We start from the raw sequence: 26,296 nt of genomic DNA, 5'->3' as shown, positions 1-26,296 counted from the left end.
TCTTAACAATCATAGCGCTGTCAGCTGTGTACCTGTATCAGTACAGTCTTTTCTGCAGTTTTTTTTTTTTTCACAAATATAACATTTGAGTGCATGATACATTGTTTCCCATGATTGTAATTGCCATGTAAATACATTAATGCAGCTGCAGGTGTGGCTTTTGTGCTGAGCTTTGCAGTGTAAAGCAGACTGCTCTCAATAACCATTTGGTGAGTCACATCCACATTGGAATCTTGAAGAATGAAGATCTGTTCTGAAAAAGCAGTTATAAACGGCAATAATATAAATCGGTAAAATATGGGAGAAAATACTGAACAGACCGAAAGAGAGAAACAGACTTGAAGTAGTTCAGAGGTGTTTCAAAACAACAACAGAAAAACCTTGTGTAAAAAGCTACTGTAAATTTTGTTGCTTATAGATGTATGGGCGGCTAGTTCAGTGTGACACGTATTGTAACATACAGGATTTTTAATATTTATATCTCACTTTTATTTACATCACAGTGCCGGGCCCTACCTACTAAGTGACATAAGCAGCTTCATAGGGCCCTGCGACCACCAGGGGGCCCCTACCACGGGATTAGTATAGATAAATAATTATTTATATAATGTGTAAATAGCACTGGCCAATAGTTCGAAGGAACCTGTCAAAACTACAAAAAAATATTATAAAAGCGTTAAAGAAAAAGTCTGAGTGGAGACATGATGTGCATCTCGTTTCATCATAGGGGTTTTGTTAACTCATGGAGATGGAGATATGAGTTTCATGTCACTAGGAGATCCAATGGCAGACCAGGGGAGTGGTTGGCAAACCTGATGGAAAAGCAGACTGATTACACTGTGAATTCGGCAAAAGGAGGTCGAAAGTTCTGCCGTCGAAATTTGTCTTTGCTTACAGAAATTCAAACCGCTGCCCCAGTGGTCGAAGCTGAAAGTGAAGTTCATCAGTTTCCGGGTGAAATGTCAATTTCCGGGTCGATTACAGGGAACATGAACATTTGGAAGCAGCGTATCGAGCACATAAATGACACACTTCACCTTTAACTGACTTTTAAATGATATTTACTTTCCTATAGATGCTGACCTCAAAACATTTGAGCTCTTTCAAAACATTCATAATAATGGCTGTCATGCCTCATGTTGTGGATGTCTTTATGCTGTGCTTTGATCTCGGTTTCTAATGTGCGTCAGTGAAGGTGTTATTTGAAGTGTCGAATAGCATTTTTTTCTCAAGCACACTTTAATACTGTTTACATAAGTGACCTGTTGTGTCTATTCAAGCAAGTCTTCATACACAATTCATAGCAAGGTGGCCATAAATGTAAGGAAGGTTTGAAAGTCCCAGTGCTGCAATTAGGATCAGGCATTTGATATTCCATCAAGTCTTTGAAGACCGCCAAGCTCCTAATAACAATATATTTTTTTTATACTGAATATTTCCAGTTTGACACCATTTCTTGGGGTCTATCAGCAGGCTGTGTAACTGCTAATTCATTTCATCCCTTGTTTTCCCCTTTATGGCATGCAATAAAAAATCTCTTTGGTTCTTTATGACTCTTCTAATTTGCCTACAGATGCTGAAAGCCCAGCTGTTAAAGGAATAGTTCACCCAAACATGAAAATTCTGTCATCATTTACTCACTATACTGTACACTCTTTTGACCACTAGTGAATACGAATATTGAAAATCTGTGCCGCACGCGTCACATCATTGCATCACGCATACTGTGCGCAGAGCTATCAGCAACACGGATGACCGAAGTATACTTTGGCCTTAACATCTTTTGTGTTCCACAGATGAAAGAAAGTCATATGGGTTTGGAACAACATGAGTGTGAGTAAATGATGACAGAATTTCATTTTTAGGTGAACAATCCCTTTAAGACAGGTGGCCTTTTCCATGGAAAAGGCTCATTTCTTGTGTACTTTTCTTTTTTTGCTTCCTTCCATATTAACACCTCATAGAATTTTAGTTGGGAAGTAAAATCCACTGTCTCAAAACCCAATAGCACAGCATTCATCAAAATAAACCTCTTCTAGTGACCTAAGCTTCCTGTGTGGAACCTGAGGGGGGGTTTGATGTGCTAATTATTTACTGAAGCAGTAGGGACTTTCAAATTAGACCCCATGCTGATGCAAACTGTGAAGAGTAGCCCTAATGGGGTAACCTGGGTAACATCTGAATTGAAAGAGAAAGTAGGGGACATTGGGGATTACAATGGTCATTGGGCAGAGTGCATTGGAAAGAGCCTCTATAGTGGGCAAGAATGGGAGGGGCCAGCCCAGGCCTCAGAACAGTATTAAATTACAGATGCATATGAATGGACACGAAGTTGCTGCTGGCTTGGTCAAAATTGTATACCCTTAAGCTATTGTTCCTTACTGCTTGTGTTGGGCCTAAGAGAGAGGCTGTGGGTGGGGGGACCTTGAAAGTTTTCAACTGTTATCACTTGTTTGAGAAAATAGGGAACTTGTTCATATTCATTCATGAGAGGCAGGTTCGGGACTACATGGTAACATTTTTTGCATTTAAAAAGAAATAAAGGACCTGTAAAACAGAACAAAATGCTTTAAATAATAATAATAATAATTAATAATAAAAGAAATGTATAGGCTAAATGAATGCTTGTGAGAGGTATTCTCCTACCATGCTGAGCAGAACAGGCTCATCTTGCATCTCTGCAGAGAGGGGAAAGGAAAAAGAAGGGAAGAGAGAAAAAAAAAAGGGAAAATTACATACCTAAATCCATGTATCTGGGCATCAATCCAAACAGACTTTTCCAAGCAGATATAAAAAAAACATACAAGGGAGCAGTGAGCAGTAAAATTCTAATATTGCTCTCCGTATGATCACAGACAGTAGATTACCTTTGGATTTTGGTTACTTTCAAAGTTTGACTCTTTCTCAATATAGCAACATACTGTAGACTGCATGGGTAAAGTAACTTACAACAAACTATGTAGCCTTTTATTGTATTTCCTTGCCTCAACATGGTTAGGTAAATGAAAACATTTACATTAATACATAACTCTAACCAAGATTAAAACATGACACTAATCTCTGGATTCAACTTAATACTTTTTAATGCACAGACTTTGGACAAACATTAGATTAATGAGCGTTTAGTGAAAATAAAGAGTGCCGTAAATTGTCCCGGAATGCCCATGATTATGTGGCACGATTAAAATCGAGTACAGCGCAATTGTGTAATGCGGTTTTAAATAGCCACGGTCCAAAATGCCCCAATTAAAGTGCTATTTTGATTTTAGGTGGATATGCTGTCGACTTTAGAAGAGTGCCTAAAAGACTGACCCACCATAGGCATGCTTTATTATCTCTGAGCCTGACGGTGCAAATCCAATTTAGCTCATGTTTATGTTTTGGGATTTTTCCCCTATGTGGTGAGGTGCTAGGGCAAAGTAAGGCTCAGAGGGTCTCTAGGGACATCACACAAATCTCTGCTGAGAAGCACAGAGAAATTATTCAGTGTCAATGGATGAAAAGATGATGAACCATATTCTGTGGTACAAGTGTCAGTGGTCACTCATATAAATATGAATCTTACAACAGATGTTAGTAGCAACCTATGTGTGCAGATAACTTTCCTATACTGATAACATTTTAACCTTAATATCTGCTTCTTGTGATATCATCTAAATTAACTGGTTTTATTCAAGTCAAAAATATTATTTAACATCACTGAATCAACCTGGATACATTACGTTAGACTTACAAAACTCATTTTAAAGGGATAGTTCACCCAAAAATGAAAATTATCTCATCATTTACTCACCCTTATGCCATTGCAGATGTACATGACTTTCTTTCTTCTGATGAACACAAACAAATATTTTTAGAAGAATTTCTCAGCTCTGTATGTCCATACAATGCAAGTGAATGGTGACCAAAAGTTTGAAGCTCCATATTGGACATATAGGCAACATAAAAGTAATCCATACGACTCCAGTGGTTTAATCGATATGCTCAGAAGAGATATGACAGGTGTGGGTGAGAAACAGATCAATATTCAAGCCCCTTTTTTACTATAAATCTCCACTTTTACTTTCACATTCTTTTGTTTTTGGCGATTCACATTCTTCCTACATATTGCCACCTATTGGGCAGGGAGGAGAATTTATAGTAAAAAAGTACTTAAATATTGACCCATAACTATCAAATCACTTCTGAAGATATATACTTAACCACTGGAGTCTTATGGATTAATTTTACACTGCCTGTATATGCTTTTCAGAGCTTCAAAATGTTGGTACTCATTCACTTGCATTGTGAGGAGCTGAAATGTTCTTCTAAAAATCTTTGTTTGTGTTCAGTAGAAGAAAGAAAGTCGTACACATCTGGGATGAGGGTGAGTAAATGATGAGAGAATTTTCATTTTTGGGTGAACTATTCCTTTAAGGGTTAGATCAGCTAGAAATAACACCTGAACAATTGCAGGTTATCCCTTTTTACAGTGTAGGAACAAAGACTCATGCAAATCATATTTAAGCCTGTTATTATATTATTAAGGGATAGTTCACCCCAAAATAAAAATTCTGTCCTCATTCACTCACCCTCATGTTCCAGGCAGAATGTTAGCCTCAGTCACCATTGACTTTCATTGCATCTTTTTTCCATACAATGAAAAGTGAATGGTGACTGAGACTAACATTCTGCCTAACATCTCCTTTTACAGAAGAACAAGTTTGCTGGGTTTGGAACAGCATGAAGATGAGTAAATGATGATAGAATTGTAACACTGGCTGAACTATGATTTTAATTAAAAGGGAAATTTTATCACACAAGGAAAAAACGTTATTGCAGTTAAAATGAAATAGGTGAACAGCACTAAACATCCACACACGGCACAAAGCATTTGGACACTTTACACAACAAAGGAAGTAAATCCTGGTGCGGCTCAATAGCCTGGTGACTGACATGCAATGCAAAGAATGGACAGCAAGTGACAGGAACATCACAGGTCATCCTTTCCATTTGCACATGAAAAATGCCACCACAGTTGTCAGAATGCATTTCCTATTACCAGTTCAATACCAAATCTTTTTCATTTACGTCGAGTTTCAAGGAGGAGTGCTCTATCTGATAGCAATAAATATCAGTGAGCATTTCTCTTGCCAAGTGTAGAGACACATCTGACAAACAGAGGGTATTAAGAAAACAGCACTCACGCAGTGACTCCACGCTACACAGGCAAGAGAAAAACAGCTTTGTTGTCACGGTCCAATTTATTATTATTGTCTGAGGTGGCTGAAGTAGAATTACATAGATGTGCAACCCAAGGCTTCAAATCACCTTGGGGGGAAAAGACTTTCTAGGATTTTAAACACCCATCCAATCTGAAAACATTCAAAACTATTGGATCCCATTTTAGGAGCCTTTATGTAGATGTCACATACGGCAGTTGGCCATGACATCCAGATTTTATGAATGATTTAAGAGCTCAAGGGATTGGAAATTACTTTCTTTTGTCACCAGTTTCCCACTACCGGACTTGATAGACGTTATCCTTCTCAATGTCTCCCAAGCATTTCAAATTTCCATTTCTTTAAAGAGGAAATGGATGGAAATTTTGACGGGTCACTAATTTCATTTCACTGCGTTCCAGTGGCATTAGGCCGGACCAGATATTTCAGAGGAGCACAAAATCAATGTGCACGTTCTGTGGGGAATCGCTCCCTGAATCCATTAGTAACTTTGACCAGCAGGTCAGGTAAAGTAATAGCCAGATAAATGTTTTATTACTAATGCCCAGGCCGACTTAATGGCCGAGCTAAACACATACAGTACATTCATGCATGTCAAACACTTATGATTATATCAAGATGATGTAATGCATCTCTGCTCTTCATTACCTGTATACAAAGCTGTCTCTAGCTCATTTACTGGAAGCCATTTGCACAAACACACACACAGACACACACATAAACATCAGCCATCAGTGATCCTCTTCAAAGCAAGAGAGATATTCATTAATATCCTTATGACATCACACTGATTTGCATATCACAAACTAACAGGTTGTAATTAATACCATTGGATGTGATTTGTTTAATGAATAATACAATTTCAATGCATTCCATGCAGAATATTTATCTATATTAGTAAATGTATCTTAGATTAATGCAGTTTGCATGCCTGAGAAACAGTCCAGTGAAAAAGTAGTTTTGAGTCCATTAACGCTGCACTAATAGTCATTTCAAATGTATATTGATTTTAAATGTCTAATGACAGCTTACTTTTAAAAGTGTTTGTATATTCTTGCTCATAATTTTTTTCTAAGCTGCTTGATGGGTCACTAGTAAAAAGAAGGCAGTGTGTGAATTAAGGGTGCTTCTGGGGAGAAGGAGGGGTCTCAGGCAGTGATTAGTGGCAGCTGTGGAGCATTCATGCTGTGTCTCTCCTCTTCACTTCAACAGGCCACAAAATCCCACCAATCACAGGACACTGCTTTCAAACAGCGCAAAATTTGATTTCTTAAAGGGGCCATTTCTTTGATGGAGAGAAGCGGAAGCGCTGTTATGATTTAAACTGTGGTTTTACTGGTTCCTTTCAGCAAAATATCCATCATGTTATGTAAAGCTTTTTGAGCTACTTCTTATATGGTGGGCAGCCCACTCTTTACAAAACAAAAACAACGACATTTCATTTAAGATCATTATTACTCAGTTAGTAACAAATTGAGAGAAGATGTTATGGTGGTAAGTATTTGTTTATTAAAAGATGAGTCAAAGAGAGATTCACATTTGGAACGTGAGGCTGGACTGCTTAGTACTTTACCATTTTCCCTGTCAAATAGTCTGTCATATTCCAAACCTTGTATCAAAACAGACTTCATGTAAGACCCACATAAAAATAAACAAAATATGTTTAAGTGCAAGAAATAAAAATACAGGTTTATGGTTGTTTTTTTAATAGAAAAGGTGGCAGTCTTAAGTTGTAAATAAAATGTTTCATCTTATGAAACGAGTATATGGAATGTACCTTTTTTGCTTTCTTGGTTTTTCGTTTAGCCAGACCACCGACATTCATTATTTGCCCATTATGGCAAATTTTCAAAAATGAGTAACTTTCAGATTTGGACATCAATAGTCTAATTCTGTGGGTCAGTTTTAAAGAGAAATGGTGTGGTGGGGTTTTTCCTCCACAGAAAAACATCACACTGCTTGACCATATTCAGTTACTATCAGTTCCAGCTGATTTATTTATTCATCAATGACTTCAGCATCATGACAAATAATGATGTTGACAGAGCACAAGTCTGTCCATCATTTGCTACAAAAATGCAAAAAAAAAAAAAAAAAAAAAGAAAGAAAAAATAATGAAAAAAAATGTAGATGGTCTGCATTTACAAGTAAATATATTGCACGAAAAATGAAGGGGAAACAGTATGTGCCTTTAGAAAGAAAAAAAATCCAGTCTCACACCTGCGATTTGGGACCCACCCACATATCACGAGTATGATATACATAAACTCCTAACTTTACTATTTTACAGTACATATACAATCTTGAAACTAATACCAGCACTGAGGTATGCATCTCGCCCCCCCTCCCCAATGCCACATGTTCTACAAATACTCAACAAATTTGATCTACAGCTGTACAAAACCAAACTTAAAATCACAAGGCATTTTTGATGCAAGTTTTCATTACAACTTAATCCTTAGTCCCAGGACTCCCTTGCATGCTAAAACAAACGATGAAGGGATGAAGTGCCTGAAACTCACTGAGTGCCCAGTAAGAACATTCCCTTTTTGAACTGTACAAAAATATGCCTGAAAATAGTTTGCTTTCTTTTAAAAAGATGAGGTCTGTTATGTATCAAAATGCTTCCTCGAACACCTGCAACTCTGGAGAGGCTTAGGCTGCTTAAGTTTAAACCAGTAGGTAAACAGAATCAGTAAAAAAAAAAAAAAAAAAAAAAAAAATTCTGGCATTTATAAATGACTAAACGTTTGAAAGTAACGTCCTGAACAGTAACAGTTCACAGATCAGTCCACAGTCTTTACATTTTCAGCTCCCTGCAGTTAGAAATAGGGTAAAAGATGCATAGAAGTTCTCAGATTTTCCCTTTGCGGTCCGCTTTAGTTGAACAGTAACTGCAGACCTACAGAAAAAATCCATAAAACCCTGTCATGCTGCCAGGAAAAAAAAAAAATAAAAATAAAAAAAGAAGAAAAAAAATAAAAACCTCTGCAGACTTTTTCATTTTTATTTTATTATTATTATTATTATTATTATTTTTATTTTATTTTATTATTTTTTGCTACAGTACCAGCTTCATAAGCATCTAATTCCTCAAACCTCTCCCCGCCTCCTTCCCAAAGCCCCTAGAGGTACAAGACCAGAAGAAGGCAGGGGTAAGAAACATGTACAGAATAAAGCATTCAATCTGTCCCATCTGTTCATTATTCATGTCTTATTTAGTAAGTAAAAACCAAGTCAGAAAAGTTCGCTTCGAGCCAGTCCCCTGCTATCATTTCGCTGAGCTCGGGCGTACAGTAGTCTGGAAATTCAAAGTGAGAACCCAGACTGCCCTCGCTGAAAGACTCCAACTCCTTATCCACCAGAGAGAGGGACAGATTCCCTGAATGTTGCTCCGAGCTTTGCGTGGACGAGGCGAAGTTCACGCTGAAGTCAAACAGCAAGTCGTCCGCGTCTTCGCTCGAGCTGGACGAAGTGGACACCGACCGCGAGGATGCTGGTGAGACGGATGCGGGGTACATTGTGCTCTGCTTGGTGATGCTTTTGAAGTTGTAAAAGAGTCTGTTGTTGTTGTTGGACGAGGCGTTTCGGACGTCCTCGTACATGCTCGCGCCCTCCGATTCCGTCGACGAACTCAAAGTCGGGCTGGCGGGAACTTTCGCTACGCTGTACGCTCGGATCTGCTCCTCTTCCTCCTCCTCTTTGACTCGGACTCGAGAGTCCTCCTCGTAGTCGTCGTCGTCATCTTCGTCCGTGAATTCGCTTTTTATAACAGTCTTTGAAACTTTCATACTCTTGAACGCGTACTCATCTCCGTAGCTGTGAGTTGATTTGGTTCCCGTCTTACTCGCTTTGAGTTTTGAACACTTCTTAGCGGAGTTCCTGGGCATTTTGTTGCACTTCTCCAGAGACGGCGCCGACGTCTTTGAGGAACCGTCCAGCTTTGGTTTTTTCTTGGGTCTGTATTTGTAATCAGGATAATCAGCCATGTGTTTCAATCGGAGCCTCTCGGCTTCCCTGATGAAAGGTATCTTTTCGCAGTCCTTCAACATTTTCCAGCGCTTGCCCAGGCGTTTGGAGATCTCGGCGTTGTGCATGTCCGGAGACTGCTCCATGATCTTTCTCCGCTCGATTTTAGACCACACCATGAACGCGTTCATCGGTCTCTTGATGTGTCCCGTTGCTGTCTTGCACCAGTCCGGGTTTATCGACACCGGGCTGCATGCCATGAACTCACTTTCATCGGAGTCGGTCGCTTCTCTGGACATGCCGTCCGCTTCGCTGTTCCCCGTGTGCTGCACCATGGTTCGTGTTGAACAGCCCCGTGTGCAGTTGCAGTGTCTTGTCAGTCCACTGCTCAAAAGTCTCTACTAGTCACCTGCGTGCGTCTGCTCTCTGCGCCTCTGAGGTTCACCCACTCTTTCCAGAGATAGAAACCGCCTTCTTAACTAGTTCTTGGCTTTTTCATGTGCATGACATCATGGGTAGCGCTCCAATCACATCCTCTCCACTCCGCCCTACAGACTCCACGCAGTGGGCTTTAACCCTTCACGCGCTCCCGTCTGCTGTTGGTGGGATTGGCGCGAGCGTCTGGACCCCTGCTGCGCGAGACAGACATATCACTAGATAAACTGAATGGGAATGCGGGTGTTTTTACATAAACAAGCGAAACCAATTAAATTAGGCCCAAATTATTTGCTTTAGCTTTATAATGTGAGACTAGACCATAGGACGCAGTCTTATGTTATGGATACATTTATGGGTGGAAAATGTATTTTCTCTCATCGCTTTACCCTCGTCATTCTTCCTCTTAATAGAATACTGAAGGTGGCGCTTGGATACTGTTCCTGTGTGCCTATATCTCACATTAATCGCTTTAGCTGCAATTCAGTGAATTTGACTTAATTGCAAACCGATTTTTAAAATGAAGGACCAGCTGACTTGTTTATTTGTGTTTTATTAGTTAGGATATATAATTTGGGGGTTTTAAAAACATTGTTTGGTTACTGTCCATTATTATAAGGTGATGTTGCTTAATATAGGATATATATTCGATTTCTATCTTATGCATTGTTTGCTGTTATTTATTGAAAATAATTATTTACCAGCATTGCTTGAAGGAATGTTCCGGGTTCAATACAAGTTAAGCTCAATCGACAGCATTTGTGGCATAATATGAAGTACCACAAAAATACATTTTGACATGTCCCTCCTTTTCATTAAATAAATAAATAATAATAAAAAAAAACACAAATCTGGGTTCCAGTGAGGCACTTACAAAGGAAGTGAATGAGGCCAATCCATAAACATTTAAATACTTACTATTTCAAAAGTATAGTCACAAGACATAAACAATGTGTGAGTTAACATGATTTTAGTGTTGCTTACTAACCTTTTCTGTTTAAAGTTATAGCCAATTTAAAATAACTTTGTTGCCATGACGATGTAATGTCAACAAACCCTAAAACGATCCTAGCAGTGCTTTTATAAAATTATGAGCTCAACATTTCTGCCTTTAAACCCTCTGAAAATTGGCCCCATTCACTTCCATTGTAAGTGCCTCACTCTAACCACAATTTCTGCTTTTTTTTTTTTTTTTTTTTTTTTTTGTGGTAATCAACATTACACCTTAAATGCTGTCGACTGAGCTTAACTTGTATTGAACCCAGAATATTTCTTTAAGCAATGCTGGTAAATAATTATTATCAATAAATAACAGCAATAAATGCATAAGATAGAAATCAAATATATATATATCGGCAAGGAAGAAGCCATTTCTCCAAAACCACCATAAAAAAAGCCAGACTACAGTTTGCAAGTGCACATGAGGACAAAGATCTCACTTTTTGGAGAAATGTCCTCTGGTCCGATGAAACAAAAATTGAACAGTTTGGCCATAATGACCATCGTTATGTTTGGAGGAAAAAGGGTGAGGCTTGCAAGCCGAAGAACACCATCCCATCCATGAAGCATGGGGGTGGCAGCATCATGTTGTGGGGGTACTTTGCTGCAGGAGGGACTGGTGCACTTCACAAAATAGATGGCATCATGAGGAAGGAAAATTATGTGGATATATTGAAGCAACATTTCAAGACATCAGCCAGGAAGTTAAAGCTCGGTCGCAAATGGGTCTTCCAAATGGACAATGACCCCAAGCATACCTCCAAAGTTGTGGCAAAATGGTTTATGGACAACAAAGTCAAGGTACTGGAGTGGCCATCACAAAGTCTGACCTCAATCCGATTTGTGGGCAGAACTGAAAAAGCGTGTGTAAGCAAGGAGGCCTACAAACCTGACTCAGTTACACCAGTTCTGTCTGGAGGAATGGGCCAAAATTCCAGCAACTTATTGTGAGAAACTTGTGGAAGGCTACCCAAAACGTTTGACCCAAGTTAAACAATTTAAAGGTAATGCTACCAAATACTAACAAAGTGTATGTAAACTTCTGACCCACTGGGAATGTGATGAAAGAAATAAAAGCTGAAATAAATCATTCTCTTTACTATTATTCTGACATTTCACATTCTTAAAATAAAGTAGTGATCCTAACTGACCTAAGACAGGGAATGTTTTCTACAATTAAATGTCAGGAATTGTGAAAAATGGAGTTTAAATGTATTTGGCTAAGGTGTATGTAAATGTCTGACTTCAACTGTATATATATACACTAGTAAGTATTATTGTATTGTTTATTTTAAGATAATTGTGTTACATGTTTTAGTACATTAATATAGATGAAGATGCCAGCATGATTTGTATCTTTTTATTCTTATGCATTTTTTTTATTATGAAATATTTGCCAACATTTCTTAATCAGTATTTTTTGTTGTTGTTGTTGTTGTTTATGTTAAAATAATTGTGCACTTCTATGAAAGAAGGAATTGTTTTATTGACATCAGTTTTTATTTGTATGTGTGATTGTTTATAGAGATTTATCCTTGCAGAGTCTGACAATAAATTCATTTTTAATTTTTTCGGTAATAGAGAAAAGTACACAGGTGTTCTTGGTTTGCTTCATTCAAAGCCAGCACCCCGTGCAAAGATCCTTTTCTCTGCCAACTGTGTTTAAGAGTCAGTAATGTTACTTGAAACTATGCATCTGCCAAGGGTTCCTGTTTTCTGTCCCCTAGAGGGCAATCACAAGCCCTTATGAGACCTTACATCACCCTCAACTCTGATGATGGAAGAAACTGCCCTGAGTGGAAGACATGCGACTAGTTCTGCCTATAAGGGTTAGGCTTGAGGTAAGACAAGCAATTTTTACGAGCATATACAGTAAAAGCAATCTGTTTCCTAACCTCTCTCTAAATTTGTGGCTCCACTCTCTAATATATTTAAAGTTATTCAAAAAAATTATATTTGTGGATTCATTGAAAATCAAAGATATTAATCTTTGCATTTTCTCATAAAAATAAAGGTGACAGCCTTCCATCCGACACGTAATATTAAGAAACCCTATATACTCTGGAGCCAGGAATTTCTCCTCTGCTATTGGATGGGAAGAAATGCTGAATGAATATCTATGGACCTGGTCTGCTCGCTTACTGTGGTTCGATCTATGTTACATCATCTTGCTTGTGATAGGCTCACAAACAGAGGTGAATTAGAGCTGTCTAATGATGTGACGCTCATTAGCATGGATGGTTAAGAGCTGTGAATGAGGTGAGAGTGTCTGCCACTGCAGAGGTGTTAGTCATCCTGAAAAAGGGATGGTCTCTGTGCAGGGAAATTTGAGACATCCTCTCTCCCCTGACTACTGCACAGAGCACACAAACACACATGCACACACACCCCACAAGTACCAGTAGGAATAGGTAAGTCAACAACAAGCATTGGTGGTCTTTAGTCTTGTGGTCCACATGTGCATCTCATTATGTTTTTTGTGATTCAGCCTTTTCTTAGACATTTTTGCAATCAGTATGCCCTCATCAAGTTCACATATGTGTCATAGCAAAGTAACCACAAGGTGTAAACATGGACAGGTTCCACTAAGTTTGAAGACAAGAAATTGTCTGAATATGTTTTATTTTAATTTTGAACATTATATTGATTGTTTTATTATGCAAATAATTATAAAACATATTATTAGTAGTATTATTAGTAGTATTAGTATTGGGGTGGCTCAGTGGTTAGCACTGTCACCTCACAGCAAAAAGATCCTGGGTTTGAGTCCCAGCTCAACTGGGCCTTTCTGTCATGATCCACTGTTGTATTCCCTTGTGTTTATCCTCTGTTTTCCCAAGACTACACTTCCCAACATGCACTGCCCTCATCTCTGTCAGCTGTTCCCAATTGTTCTCACCTGTGTTCCATTCCCTCATTAGCCCTTGTGTATTTAATGCCCTGATTTCTGCTCAGTCTTTGTCAATTGTTGTTGTTTTGCTCCTGTTTTTGTACCAGTTTGCTAACCTAGGATGTAACATTCGTTTAAGTTCCTAGTTCCTAGGGTCCGTTCTTCATACGTCGCTAACTCAGCTGGATTTGATTGTTTACGATTTGTCATGATCTTGGATTGTTAGGTTCTTCGACACTCATCCTGGACTTGCTGTCATAGCAACAGGTCCGTAAGCCTGCTCCCAAGCAGGTTTAAGCTTATTTAATGTAAACAAGATTAGATTGCGGCTTTATAAGCTGAGGTAATACGGGAAGTCTGTAACAGCCAGGTCTTGTCCGTTTTACGACAGCAACCTGTTGCGGAAAGGTGCAAGGATAATTCAGAGCTTTTCGAATTAATCGCGTGTTGCGGGATAGACAGGATCCTTTAGCGCAGCGCGATACTATACTTTGAGAGATATCAGTTTTCTCGTGAGGGTGTCATTTACATCATTAATTTGTTGGAACCACATTAAACGTTCGACTCTGGTCGGGCTTTAACCACAGCACAAACTGTGTGCATTGCCCTGAGATTCTTTGCGAGTGGCACTTTCCTTTACACTATTGGAGATGCGGAGAACTTTGTGGAAAGTGCTGCCTGTCGTGCCATTTGCTAAGTTTATCTGGCGCTCAAGCAGTTTTTAGGGGTTTTTGTGGTATTTCCAAGCCACTTAACGCCCCAGGTTGTAAAAATTTTTTTTTTTTTCACCATTGCAGGTACATTAAAAATTGTTAATGAAGATCATGCAATCATGACCATGCCAATAATTATGACTTGTGTCCCCCAGGCTTCCCTAATGTGATTGGTGCCATAGACTGCACACACACACATCCCCATCAAGGCCCCAATGAAGGGGATTTTGTGAACCGAAAGGGAGTTCACAGTGTAAATGTGCAGGTAAGTACTATTAGGATTCTTAATATTCCAGATTAGTGATATAAAAGAAAAAAAAAAAAAAATATTGACAGACTAAAATCTCTTAGATGGTGTGTGACTATGTGCCATATCACAAATGTGGAAGCAAAATGGCCTGGATCTGCACATTTATGCACATTATTTGAACGTGGTAAGGGAAAATATAGATGTCAAGGTCACTGCATTACATACACTTATGCGGGGCCTAACAGAACTGCATTTTTCCATTACACAGGCGTTTATGATGGGATCCTGCTTTGAGACAGGGGCTATGCCTGCAGGCAGGATTTTATGACGCCATTCCCTGACCCAAACCCCGGACCACAAACAAGTTACAATGCAGCTCTAGCCAGGACAAGGGCATGCATTGAAATGACCTTTGGGCAACTAAAGGGAAGATTTCAGTGTCTGAAAAGTCTTGGGGTTGCACCTGACAGGGCCTGCGACATTGTTGCATGTGCCGTATTACACAACATTGCCACCATCAGAAAGGAGAGGACCCCTGTGGTGGAGGTGCAGCCTGATGATCACCTCCAGCCAGTGCACTTGGACCAACCTAGTGGCAGAGCTGCACGAGACAGAATTGTGGAACACCATTTTTGCTAAGTTTAATAAAAGACAAGACAAATATGCTTAGTCCCTTGTTTTATTTCAATTATTCTTTGTAAAGAAAATCAGTCATATTTTGCCTGTAATGAGAGATATTGTTATGGAAGGTCAACAATAGTACTCTGTGAAAGTGTATTAGCACTTACTCTGAAGCTCCTTTTGAAGCAGCTCTATTTCTAGTGCCAGTTTCTTCAAGTGGTCAAGTTCCATTTCTCCCCTTAATTTTTTGTTTTTTCAGGGAAAAATACTGTGTTGAAGACTCAGTTTATATAGGGTACGGATGTAACCCTGTGCCATTTGTGGACAAAACTATGAATACATGCAACAAAAAAAAAAAAAAGGAAAAAAGTACAACACCACCCACCTCTGTATCACTTCTCTGTGCAGACTCTTCTGTGGGCCTTTCTGTGGATGTGGACTCCTGGAACTCATACTGCAGTCAGAAATAATAGGTACAGGAGTAATATATATAATAAAGTCAAGTTATTTATGCACTTACAGGTACTTCCCCCAAAGGACAGTCATCTGAGAGGGTTTCTTCACTGTCCTGTGCAATGGAAACAAATGGGCATTAAAGTGTTGTGCTCTCTTCCCTTCTGATGTAAAAAGGGAGAAAAAGTCCACTTACTGCACATGCTTAAGCCAGCACTTGCTTGGGAACAGGTAAAAGTGTTGGTGTATTATGTAAAACTGCACAAAAGAGGAAGACACAATGTCATTACAATGAACCACTGTAAAAATGTGATCAATAACTCATGGCAATATATTTTTTACATCAACTCTTAAATAAGTTTGATAGAGTTAATAGTTTAATTACTTTAAGATATTCATCACTAATCAAGATTTAACATAGTTGAATTGACTGTAACAGCCATTTGGATTATACTTAATTTAATGCTGCAACAAATTATTTTACAGTGTACTAAGAGAATTGAAAGCTAATTTACCAGTAATGAAGGTGTTGCTGCTACTGGTCCCTGGATGTGGGTCTAAGGAAGAGCTGCCCCCGGGGATGCCCTCCACAATGGGTTGGTTCACATTCAACCCAAGGGCCAGCTCTTCTGCCGGGGTATAACGTGGTGGTGCAGGACCACCATCTTTTTTTTTTATTTTTTTTTTTTCCCAGCCGGTTTCTTGGTTGCGGTTATAAACAGACAAACACATCATTTAACAGTGTCTTTTTAAAAGTAGTAAAGACTACCATTTTGTAGAATATTCTTGTATTTCACTTTTACTTGTTCCCATGTTCTAGTGGGTCCCGTGGTGGCTCGGACATTAAAAGAAGAAAGTAATTATGAAATTATTAAAATACAAAAATACTGTAAGTGATAAAAACATCTAACATTGTCACCACTTATGCATTTATTTTGTCTGCTACTTTTTGCCAGCCCTCTCTCCTGGCTTTTGCAGACTTTGAGGTGTTCCCTGGCATTTTAATTAAAGCTTCAAATTCCGAATAACCTTCAAGCATTAGATCTTGCTCTGTTGCAGAGAAAAACTGGGCGCGCTCTTTGGCCATGGTGAGCAGCCAATAGCAGCGTTGCTGAACAAGGTTTCTACTATCGATACATATTCCCTTTTAAACCAACGCATGAACGCGCAATTATCCTAGACAACTCAATCCAGCGATACTAATCAAACAAAAGGTGTGTTCGAAGAACCTAATTAGCCAGATCATGATTAGCACGATGATGTCATCTTGGATGTGTCATTTCATCTCGGATGTAATAAGTGAGGTATGAAGAACGGACCCCTAGTCTTGCCTTGTTCCTGTTCTGGACTTCATCTCATTTCCTATTAAATATCAAGCTGCATCTAGATCCTGCTCTCATGACTTCTTTCCAACATTACAGAAAAACTGACCAAGACTAAGCATAAATCAGGGCATTAAATACACATGGGCTAATGAGGGAATGGAACACAGGTGAGAACAATCAGGAACAGCTGACAGAGATGAGGGCAGTGCATGTTGGGAAGTGTAGTCTGGGGAAAACAGAAGACAGAGGATAAACACAAGGCAACACAACAGTGGATCATGACACTTTCTGTGTGGAGTTGTCATGTTCTCCCCGTGTTTGAGTGGGTTTCCTCCAGGTGCTTCAGTTTCCCCCACAAGTGCAAAAACATGCAGGTTAAGTGAATTGGAGACTCTAAAATCACACCCATAGGTGTGAGTCCCCCAGCCACTGGGGGTTGCATCAGGAAGGGCATCTGGCATAAAACCTGTGCCAAGTCAAATATGCGGATCATAGATGGTCCACTGTGGCAACTGCTGAAAGAAGAAGAAGATTATTTGTATTGTTATAATTCACTTAAAAAGTGTGCTGATGCTATCTTTAAAATAAATGCCAATTGGTTTGATATTTTGTTACCTAATGCAATGACATTCATACATTTTAAGTGTGGCTGGAAATGAATTTGTGGTTAAGTAAATATAGCATAAAAGATTAAGTACATTCTACATTGAATAAGTTAATTTAAGCGTGAACTTGAAAATATGAAGTTCTACATTTGTACTCAATTCAAACATGTAAACATTAATGGTCTAGCTTATAAGTAAATATTATTAATGATTGTTATCTTTAAAATGTGTCATCATGTATCAGTCCTAAAGTAGAAAAAGTCATTTATTTGCTAATTTGAGTACATTTCACAGATAAATGAGATAAGTACATTTTACTTAACTTTTTCAAGCTGGTGTTCCCAGCTTTCACCAAGCTTGAATAATTTATGAACTTGCATAGTTTCAGTGTTTGCAAGTTTAGTTACACCATTTGTATTATTGATTTCACTGTCCCATTTAGGAACTTCTTGTTTTGTGAAGTCTGAAGCTCATTTTCTACTCAAAATTATCTGTTGTAATCATGTTTTGTGCACCAAGTGTTCAGGTCTGCATCTGGAACTTGTTTCTATCACCATTGAAGCTAAGTGTTGTCATCTAATAGACTACATAGTGTGCAATAAGCCTCCCTATGGAAGGGTTTCATGTGTCATGTAGTACATGACTAAGTACATTAAAAAAGCATTGATGTTAGTACACTTTTAAAAGCATGGCTTAATTCAGTTCTACATTGCTTAAGTAAAATGTACAAACAATGACTGAGTAAAATTTACTTGAAATTTACCAAGAATTGTGTGTATTCTTTACTTGAAAATATGGTCTGTTAAATTTACGAGCAGTTTCTGCATTGAAATTGTAGTAAACCCTACTGCATTTGTTTTTTTTTTTTTTTTGTTTGTTTTTTTGTTTGTTTTTTTTAGCTTACATTATGGGGCCATTGTATAAAAAGGATTCCCTCATTAAATATTCCCTCAGTTATCTAAACTCTTCAAAACAGCTGTTCCTATGCAAGAGCAGTGGGGCATCAGATCAATACAAAGTCAGGCTGGGGGTTATCTGATGCTGCAGATGCATGGATCCATCTCCTCTGCATAGCCTCCAGACAGGTGGGCCTCCTCTGACTGCTATCTGATGAGTTAACAATGGCTGGAAAAGGGGTTGTTATGGGGGACTATAGAGATGCAAATAAAGTTCTCACTTACATAACACATTCCTGAATATTCTTGTTTTCATCCAAACAGCAGTTCTTGCCATAAAAGGCAACTTTAATGCAAATGGGCTGATCACCTGATCATATGTTGTGTGTGCATTGTACGGATATTTTGCATCCTCTCAGGAGTTGCAATAAAAAAGGGAACACATCTGGACAGTGTTAATGTTATCTCAGGAGTTTTAGATTTATGTATGTTCTGTATTTTGATAAGCTGAATCTGTGTGAAATAAACAGTCATTGGTTTTAAAAACAGGCAATACATTCACAAACCAATGCTAATGTGGCTGTAGGGTGTCAAACTTCTTGCACTCCCTCGAGGTTCTGATGTTTAGCAAACATTTGACACTCGAGTAGCTTGTCATTAATGTAAACAGCTGACGCCTGACACTTCTCTGGAATGTCTATCACATGACACACTAACACAATCAACAGCTCCCCTGTCTACCCTAAAGTGCGCAACTGTTTGGCTAAATGCTACATAAGAAATTTGGTCACAATCCCTGACTGCCGATTTCTGGACTTAGAGGTATAGTTAACCCAAAAATGAAAATTCTGTCGTATTTACTTATCCTCATGTTTTCCAAACCCGTATGACTTACTTTCTTTCACAAACAAAGATGTCTGGCAGATTGTTAGGAACTGACAGCCTCATTCACCGTTCACTTTCGTTGTATCAAAAAAAGAAAAACAAATGCAGTGAAAGTGAATAGTGTCTGAGGAAAATAAGAAATTTTGCGCAACCCTGTCTCATGACAAGTCGTAATAACAGTATGAGATGGAAAAACATACAACTTTTCAACGAACCAATGAACAATTTTATTTTATGTAAGACGGAACCCACCACAAAAAAAAAAATAAAAAAAAAAATAAAGATGTAATTCTAACTTTATATCTCACAATTGAGACTTTATTTCTCGCAATGGCAAAGATATAAATTTGCAATTTTGACTGATAAATTCGCAATTGCGTAAAATTTACTCGCAAATAGGTTATACTGTGTGAGCTCACAATTACGAGAAAGTTGCGATTTCGACTTTATATCGCAATTTCATTTTTTTTTTTTTAAATTGCTAAATTGATTTCACATTCACAAATTTTGGATTTTTCTTTTCAGTAGCTTTCAAACAGTGAATCTAAAATAGTTAATATTAGTATATTATAATTATTGGCAAGTATGCCAAAATGCGCTATTATCGGTTTCGTGTCATTCATTTCTCTGAATGTCCTCCCTCCGAATATACCAACCAAGTCTCATGATAAGTCGTAATAATAGTACGATAAGGCAAGAAATTATATGAGTTGGCTTGTACAAAAATGTAAGATTTTTACTCCCACAGAAAAAAAACAATAAACAAACCAAAAAAAAAACTAAAAAAAATCAAGTTTTACCCAAACCTAAACCTGAGCATAAAGTCTACCCATACCTTAAACCTAACTATGATTTTCCTAACCTAGTCTCATAGAATGAACATTATTTTAACTACAGTACATTTTTGCAAATTGAGTTTTACGTGCCGCATTCTACCTTACACCGCAGCTTCCTGGTGAAATTAACACTTGAGGCGCTACAACAACTGTATCTATTATTCACTTTCACACAAGTACAACAGCTGATTATGACTTTATAAACTCTTATTTTTGGATCTGTTCCTCGCACACTGCCATGTTATGATATCGAAACACTTTTATTCTAATGCATCATTTGAAAAACGATACATTTTTAACACTTCTATGACAGACTTGCCTACATTTACACACTTAATCCAATGTGATTTACTGATAGGATGTTGGGATTTGGACTTGGAGGACCACGTCTCGAGACCAGTCAAGCATGAAAGCTGACATGTGAGATGAAAGTGTCATAGAAGCGACACAAAATTACGTGTTTGCTTCAGCATTTGCGACAAGAACACTATCTGTTAGGTTTAGGTGTTGGTTTAGGGTAAGGATATCTGTTTGGTTTACCTCGCATTTATCTTTTAGGACACTGTTGGTTAGGTTTAGGCTAAAGTTTTAGGTTAGGGAAGTGTGTTTTTCACATTAAAACATACATCTTAAATTCACCTTAAAAACTTAGTCTGATTACATCATTTCACTCGCTTTTGGCGCCCCCTGCTGGACATTTCAACTGCAGCCAAATGTGTAATACAGTTCGTAATTATGGTTTGCAAAATTGTTGCCATGGTCACGTAAACCTCAAGAGATCAAGCTGTTATTTTAATAATAAAATCACTGTTGTGAACCACGGAAGAATGAGAAACATCAGGGTTTTGAACGAGACAATTGAAGCGTATTACAGGTTAATGACATACTGTATATCAGTCATTTGTATAGCATAAATAGATTTTGATGCCTGTATTGTATCAATTTATAATTCTGTTTGTTGATTGGTTGGTCACTATGGAAACACAAGTTGTAAACCATATCTAAAGATTTCACCATCTCATACGAATTATTACGAGTTGTCATGAGACTATGTTGGTCGTACGTGTTTGGAATGACTTAAGGGCGAGTAAATTAGGACAGCATTTTCATTTTTTTGTGAACTATCCCTTGAAGGTACAATGAAGTGTAAAAAACAGGGTGAAGTAAAAGCCACAGGAGTTGTATGAGTTTTGGCAGGGGCCATAATCTGGAACCCAATTACTCAGATTCACAGAGAAAACAAGTAAAAGCTTCTGTTTCAGTGTACTGCCTCTCTTTTCACCAGGGCAATGGAAATGTGGGAATGCTTTTCTTTGCCTGTAATGATGTCATCACCTTGCTTTGAAAGGCCCTTGGCGTCTTGACATAGCAACATTTCACCTGTTGTCATTTCTACGTCTTCACTCCCAGCTTGTGTGCCACTGCATTCAGGGAAACATTTTCACTGTTCAACTACCTCCTGAGTGTTTGTGTGCACTCTGTCTTGGGCTAATAAACATGGTCTGTGAGAGCCCTCGGGGGCGACGAGGCCGGGTAATGAGAGTATGTTTAGTCTGGGGAAGCTGGGACAAATTCTGATGGATTGCATGGCCATGGCTTAACCTCCTCTAATACATACTAAAATACAAAGAGAGAGAGGTTTCTGCACACTTTCACTTTTTCAAATGGTACTTGTGAAATGGATGAAAAAAGTTGTTTTCATGATTTTGAAGTATAGATATACAGTATATTCAATGGATGGCTGAAATCAAAATGACTGATGCCGCCAAAGTGATCTCGCCATGCAAAAGGCACAAAAATCAAGGTTTTTCTCACTTCTTTGTAAAGGCATATGTAGTGAAATGGTCTGCTGTGTCCAACAAGCACAGACTTGAGAGAGGGCTTGTATGTGGTTAGTCATATGCAGACATATCCTGCACTCTGAAGTTTCAGTTTATGATCTTTACACCACAAGCCCAATTGTGACAGTTCAAAGACGCTTCATAGAATACATGGCCCTTGGGCTCAGAAGTCTTACTATGAGAACTCACCCTCTGTAATTATCAGCTTTAAATTATCCAAAATGAAAGGTCAGATTTGCTTAATATATTATATAGTCAATGTGACTTTTCTCTTGATAAAAATATTAAATTACTTTTAAAACACCCCCAAATTACTTTATTAGGAGAAACAGTTGATTATTTAAGTCATTTTTTTTACTATAAATCTCCACTTTAAAATTTTTCTTCTTTTGTTTTTGGTGATTAACATTCTTTGTAAATATTGCCACCTACTGGGCAAGGGAGATAATTTATAGTAAAAAGGACTTAAAGGGTTCATGAAATGAAGAATAAAATTTTCCTTGATATTTAGACATATAAGAGGTAAATTTACTATGAAAACATATTGTATGTTTCAGAATTCAAAACTTCCTCCCCAGTCTAAAAAGAGCATTTATAGTTAAAGTACCACCCTGCTGAAACGTCTTGTTTTGAAATCTGTGTGTTTATGATGTCACAACACATTGCTCATTTGCATGTACATGGCCCACAACATGCATCATCGTCGTGGGTGTACTGTTAAGGAGAGAACGGCTCTAGTTACTACTGCAAGGTGAGATGTTTCATTTATTGAAAGATGTGGCACTGCCAGCTGTATTGCACCCTGCAGTAATGCTGGTAAGTAAACCATTTATTTCTAATCTTTCATTTATTAGTGTGTTTGTAATAAACAGTAAGCCATCGTTTATCGCTAAGTAGAAGTCTTCAACCCAACCCAGGCCCAACGGTACCCAAGAACCCGTCGGGTTTCAGGCAGGGTTCAGGTCAGTTTTTCCAAGTAGGACTTCGGGTTTAGGTTTTTAATTAATGAAAAAATAAACAGGCCTGCTGAACTTGTTCTGCACTCTCACTCACAGCATGCGCGAACGGATGAGTTAGGGGCCGTTCACACCGAACGTGTTTTTGCATGCATCTGCTGTGTTCATCATTTCATCATTGGTTTCCTATGTAAACACATGCTGGATGAATCTCTTTGACTGTTGCATCACGTCTTGAGTCTCAAAAATGCATGTCGAGGCACCTGCGTTCAGTTTCATTTGTTGCGCTGCATCTAAAATTTAGCACAGGTGTCACAAAGATTCAATGTTCTGAACAAGTTCAGGCTGCAAAGAGGTGACTGTTACATTGTTTAACATTATTCCAGATTCAGACCTGCCAACCATGGGAAAATATTTTGAGTACCACAATAGTGTAACGCTTAGTTCACATGTTTTCGCACCACTTCGCTTTGCACATGGTCATTTCCCTACTCACCACCATATCATCAAGTTATTCAACATATAAATCGGCTATGAAGAAAACAATACAATCATATATTCTTGAGAAGAACTCTTTTAATATTTTACCCACTTGCACTGCACTGAGCTATATTATAATATACAGTGAAAGTCAATAGTTTCAGTACACTTGCTTAAAACCATTTTTTTTCTTGATTAATATTTCATTGTATGATATGTGTGCTTATACAAACTAATAATCATAATTAATTGCATGCAATTATTTAATAAAAATGGAAATAATGTATTTTGCATATTGTAACGTTTTCATTTTAAAGTATTTACAGAAGCTTATGTTGTAATGTAAAATAGAAAAAACTGTAACGTTGCTGAGCGATGAGGTAAATGAAGAGATGATGAAATGAAGAACCCAAGTGCAATTTATTTACAAAAGTGAAATACAATATACTCTAACTATAAACATGAATGAAACATAAACATGAACTTGAAATGTGGCAATGAATAGCATGGCGTGGGGCGTGGCCTGGCGAGACAGGGCATGGGGCATGAGGCATGGGACCAGGGCAGAGTTAATGGAAGGTGGGGCCCTGAGAGACTTGAGGGGCGGAGCTATGGAAGGCGGATCCGTGAGAGACTTGAAGGGCGACACCAGGGAACTTGGTACCCAGAGAGTAGCCGAAGACTCGAAGGGCCAGGGTGGAGCCGATGGCAGGGAGGACCAAGGCGGCACTGGAGGCTCAGCGGAGCAAGGTGGATCTGGGGGATCGGAAGACTGAGGCGGAGCCAGTGGGACTGAGGACCAAGGTGGAGCCGTAGGGAAGGAGGTCCCCGGTGGAGCTGACAGATCGGAGGGACATGGCGCAGCCAGAGGATCGGAAAGCCAAGGTGGAGCCAGGTGACCGACAGACCAAGGAGGAGCCGGAGGGACCCCGGCAAAGCTGACAGGCTGAAGGACTGCAGTGGAGCCGAGGGAACGCAGAGCCATGGCAATGTCGAGGGACCGACAGGCCAAGATGGAATCCAGGGCTCGGAGGGTCCAGGCGGGGTCAGAGGGTTGAAAGTTCCCCTTGCCTGCTCAGGAGAACTAAAGGTGGGTACAAGGGCGGGAACCATCTCCAGGTCTAATAGCTCAGATGTGGCTATGACAAGGCATGGAGCAGGCTCAGGTGTGGCTGTGACGTGGCATGGAGCAGGCTGAGGTGTTGCTGTGACATGGCATGGAGCAGGCTGAGGCAAAACTCAGGATCCGGAGCAAAAGATGGCGCTAGCTCAGTGACCATAACGAGCAACTCTGGCTCGTCGGCCATGACATGGGACGCTGGCTCGTCGGCCATGACGTGGGACGCTGGCTCGTTGCCCATGAAGTGGGACGCTGGCTTGTCGACCATGACGTGGGACGCTGGCTCGTTGACCATGACATGGGACTCCTGCTCGGCATCCGCCTCCCCCACAGTGAACGTAGAACCAGTAATCTGCAGGGCAATGTCGATATACTGAGCCAGGCTGAAGGAACTGTGACCTCCAGGCATCAAAGTGGAGACTGGCTCACTCAGTCCAAAATGGAAACAGTCGTTGAGGGCGACCTCATTAAAGTCCACCCGGCAGGCCAGATCGCAGAAGTCCTCTACATAATCCTCCAGAGGACGATTCCCCTGACGTAGGTATATGAGTTGGATTGCTGGGTTCATTGTTAGGTATTCTGTTACGTTGCTGAGCGATGAGGTAAACGAAGAGATGATGAAATGAAGAACCCAAGTGCAATTTATTTACAAAAGTGAAATCCAATCCATTTTCTTTAATAATTAAATAATTGAATCAGCTTATATAGGCACATATATTATAGGCCTAATGGAAAAATATGTAGCCTATTCAGTTAAAAAAAAAATATCTAGGAATGTAGGCCTTTGTATCTAGAGGTTTAGCCACATTATTACCTGAAACTCCTTGGACGTCAAAATCATAATTGCACAATGTGCAAAATGCATGCAAAAATGTTTTGAGGGGCGGAGGCACGGCCATTGCTCCTGATACTTTGTGAGGAACTTCTGGGGGCATGAACTTGCTTCTTTTTAGGTCTGTTGCTCTCTCTCTCCCTGTCAGTGTCCTCATCTGACGTCATGTTTATTTTAACTGCAAGGCACACACACACACCTCCCGGTAACTTTCTAGGTAATGTTATTTATGCCACACATGCTCTCGCTTTTTTTCATCCTGACATGATCTGCTCCTTTCATTACGGTGACGGGTTTGGCTCCTATAATAATTATGAAAACGGTACTATGAAAAATCACGTTTAACAATCTGTGACACACGGACCATATAACTTAACGTTACTTTGCCAGCTTAAATGCCTGGTGAACAAGCAAGCTAGCTTGCAAATTATGTAACGTTAGACTAACTTTATTAACGTTAAATATTTTCCCAAGTTTGGCAGGTCTGTGTTAACAATTTCAACTTTCCACATTCACCCCAGCCCATTTACCTTTGCATAAGGAGTTAAAAGCACCGTACTCACTTAAGGAACCAGCCAGACAGAGGGGGAATGAGAGGATTAAAACCTATTTTGTGTTGCTGTCGATTTGCAATCTATTGAAGTGATTGACATTATGTCAATCATACCCGCTTGATATTTGGTGGAATGAACCCAGCGCTATGATTGGTCAAACTCTTCTTCTTCTTTTGCTTTTCGGCAGGTTAGATGCTGCTGCCTCTTGCTGTTAGACTTGAGTACTGCACGTGCACAATTGAACAAAAAGGCGTCACCAGCTTTTTGCATAGTTTAGAGTGACATATCGTACCAGCGTACTTTGATGTCAAAATGCATACCTGCTACGCAAAATGCATACAGGTTAGCAGGTCTGCAGATTGTTCTGCACCAAGCAAAGTTTCACCGCTTTTTCACCGGGTTTGGGCTTAAAAT

At 39.1% G+C, this 26,296-nt stretch overlaps 1 protein-coding gene and 1 long non-coding RNA gene across 2 annotated transcripts; one reads left to right on the top strand and one right to left on the bottom strand.

Moving 5' to 3' along the window:
- Positions 1-6,717: 6,717 nt before the first annotated feature.
- LOC127455515 (transcription factor Sox-11-like) lies at positions 6,718-9,790 on the bottom strand. Its single transcript, XM_051723483.1, has one exon. The coding sequence runs from the start codon at positions 9,524-9,526 to the stop codon at positions 8,441-8,443; it is 1,086 nt and encodes a 361-aa protein (XP_051579443.1). The 5' UTR covers positions 9,527-9,790; the 3' UTR covers positions 6,718-8,440.
- Positions 9,791-12,291: 2,501 nt separating this feature from the next.
- LOC127455521 (uncharacterized) lies at positions 12,292-15,114 on the top strand. Its single transcript, XR_007899684.1, has 4 exons — positions 12,292-12,466; positions 14,384-14,493; positions 14,580-14,662; positions 14,747-15,114. It is a non-coding gene; the product is annotated as an uncharacterized LOC127455521 (long non-coding RNA).
- The last annotated feature ends 11,182 nt before the right edge of the window (positions 15,115-26,296 follow it).

This window comes from Myxocyprinus asiaticus, chromosome 17 (genome assembly GCF_019703515.2).
Source record: "Myxocyprinus asiaticus isolate MX2 ecotype Aquarium Trade chromosome 17, UBuf_Myxa_2, whole genome shotgun sequence".
Classification (NCBI taxonomy): domain Eukaryota; kingdom Metazoa; phylum Chordata; class Actinopteri; order Cypriniformes; family Catostomidae; genus Myxocyprinus; species Myxocyprinus asiaticus.
The sequence above is the reverse complement of the archived record's forward strand: the minus strand, read 5'-3'. Positions and strand labels throughout refer to the sequence as shown.

Excerpts from the sequence above, each read along its gene's own strand:
- LOC127455515 (XM_051723483.1), bottom strand. The coding sequence starts at position 9,526 with ATGGTGCAGCACACGGGGAACAGCGAAGCGGACGGCATGTCCAGAGAA.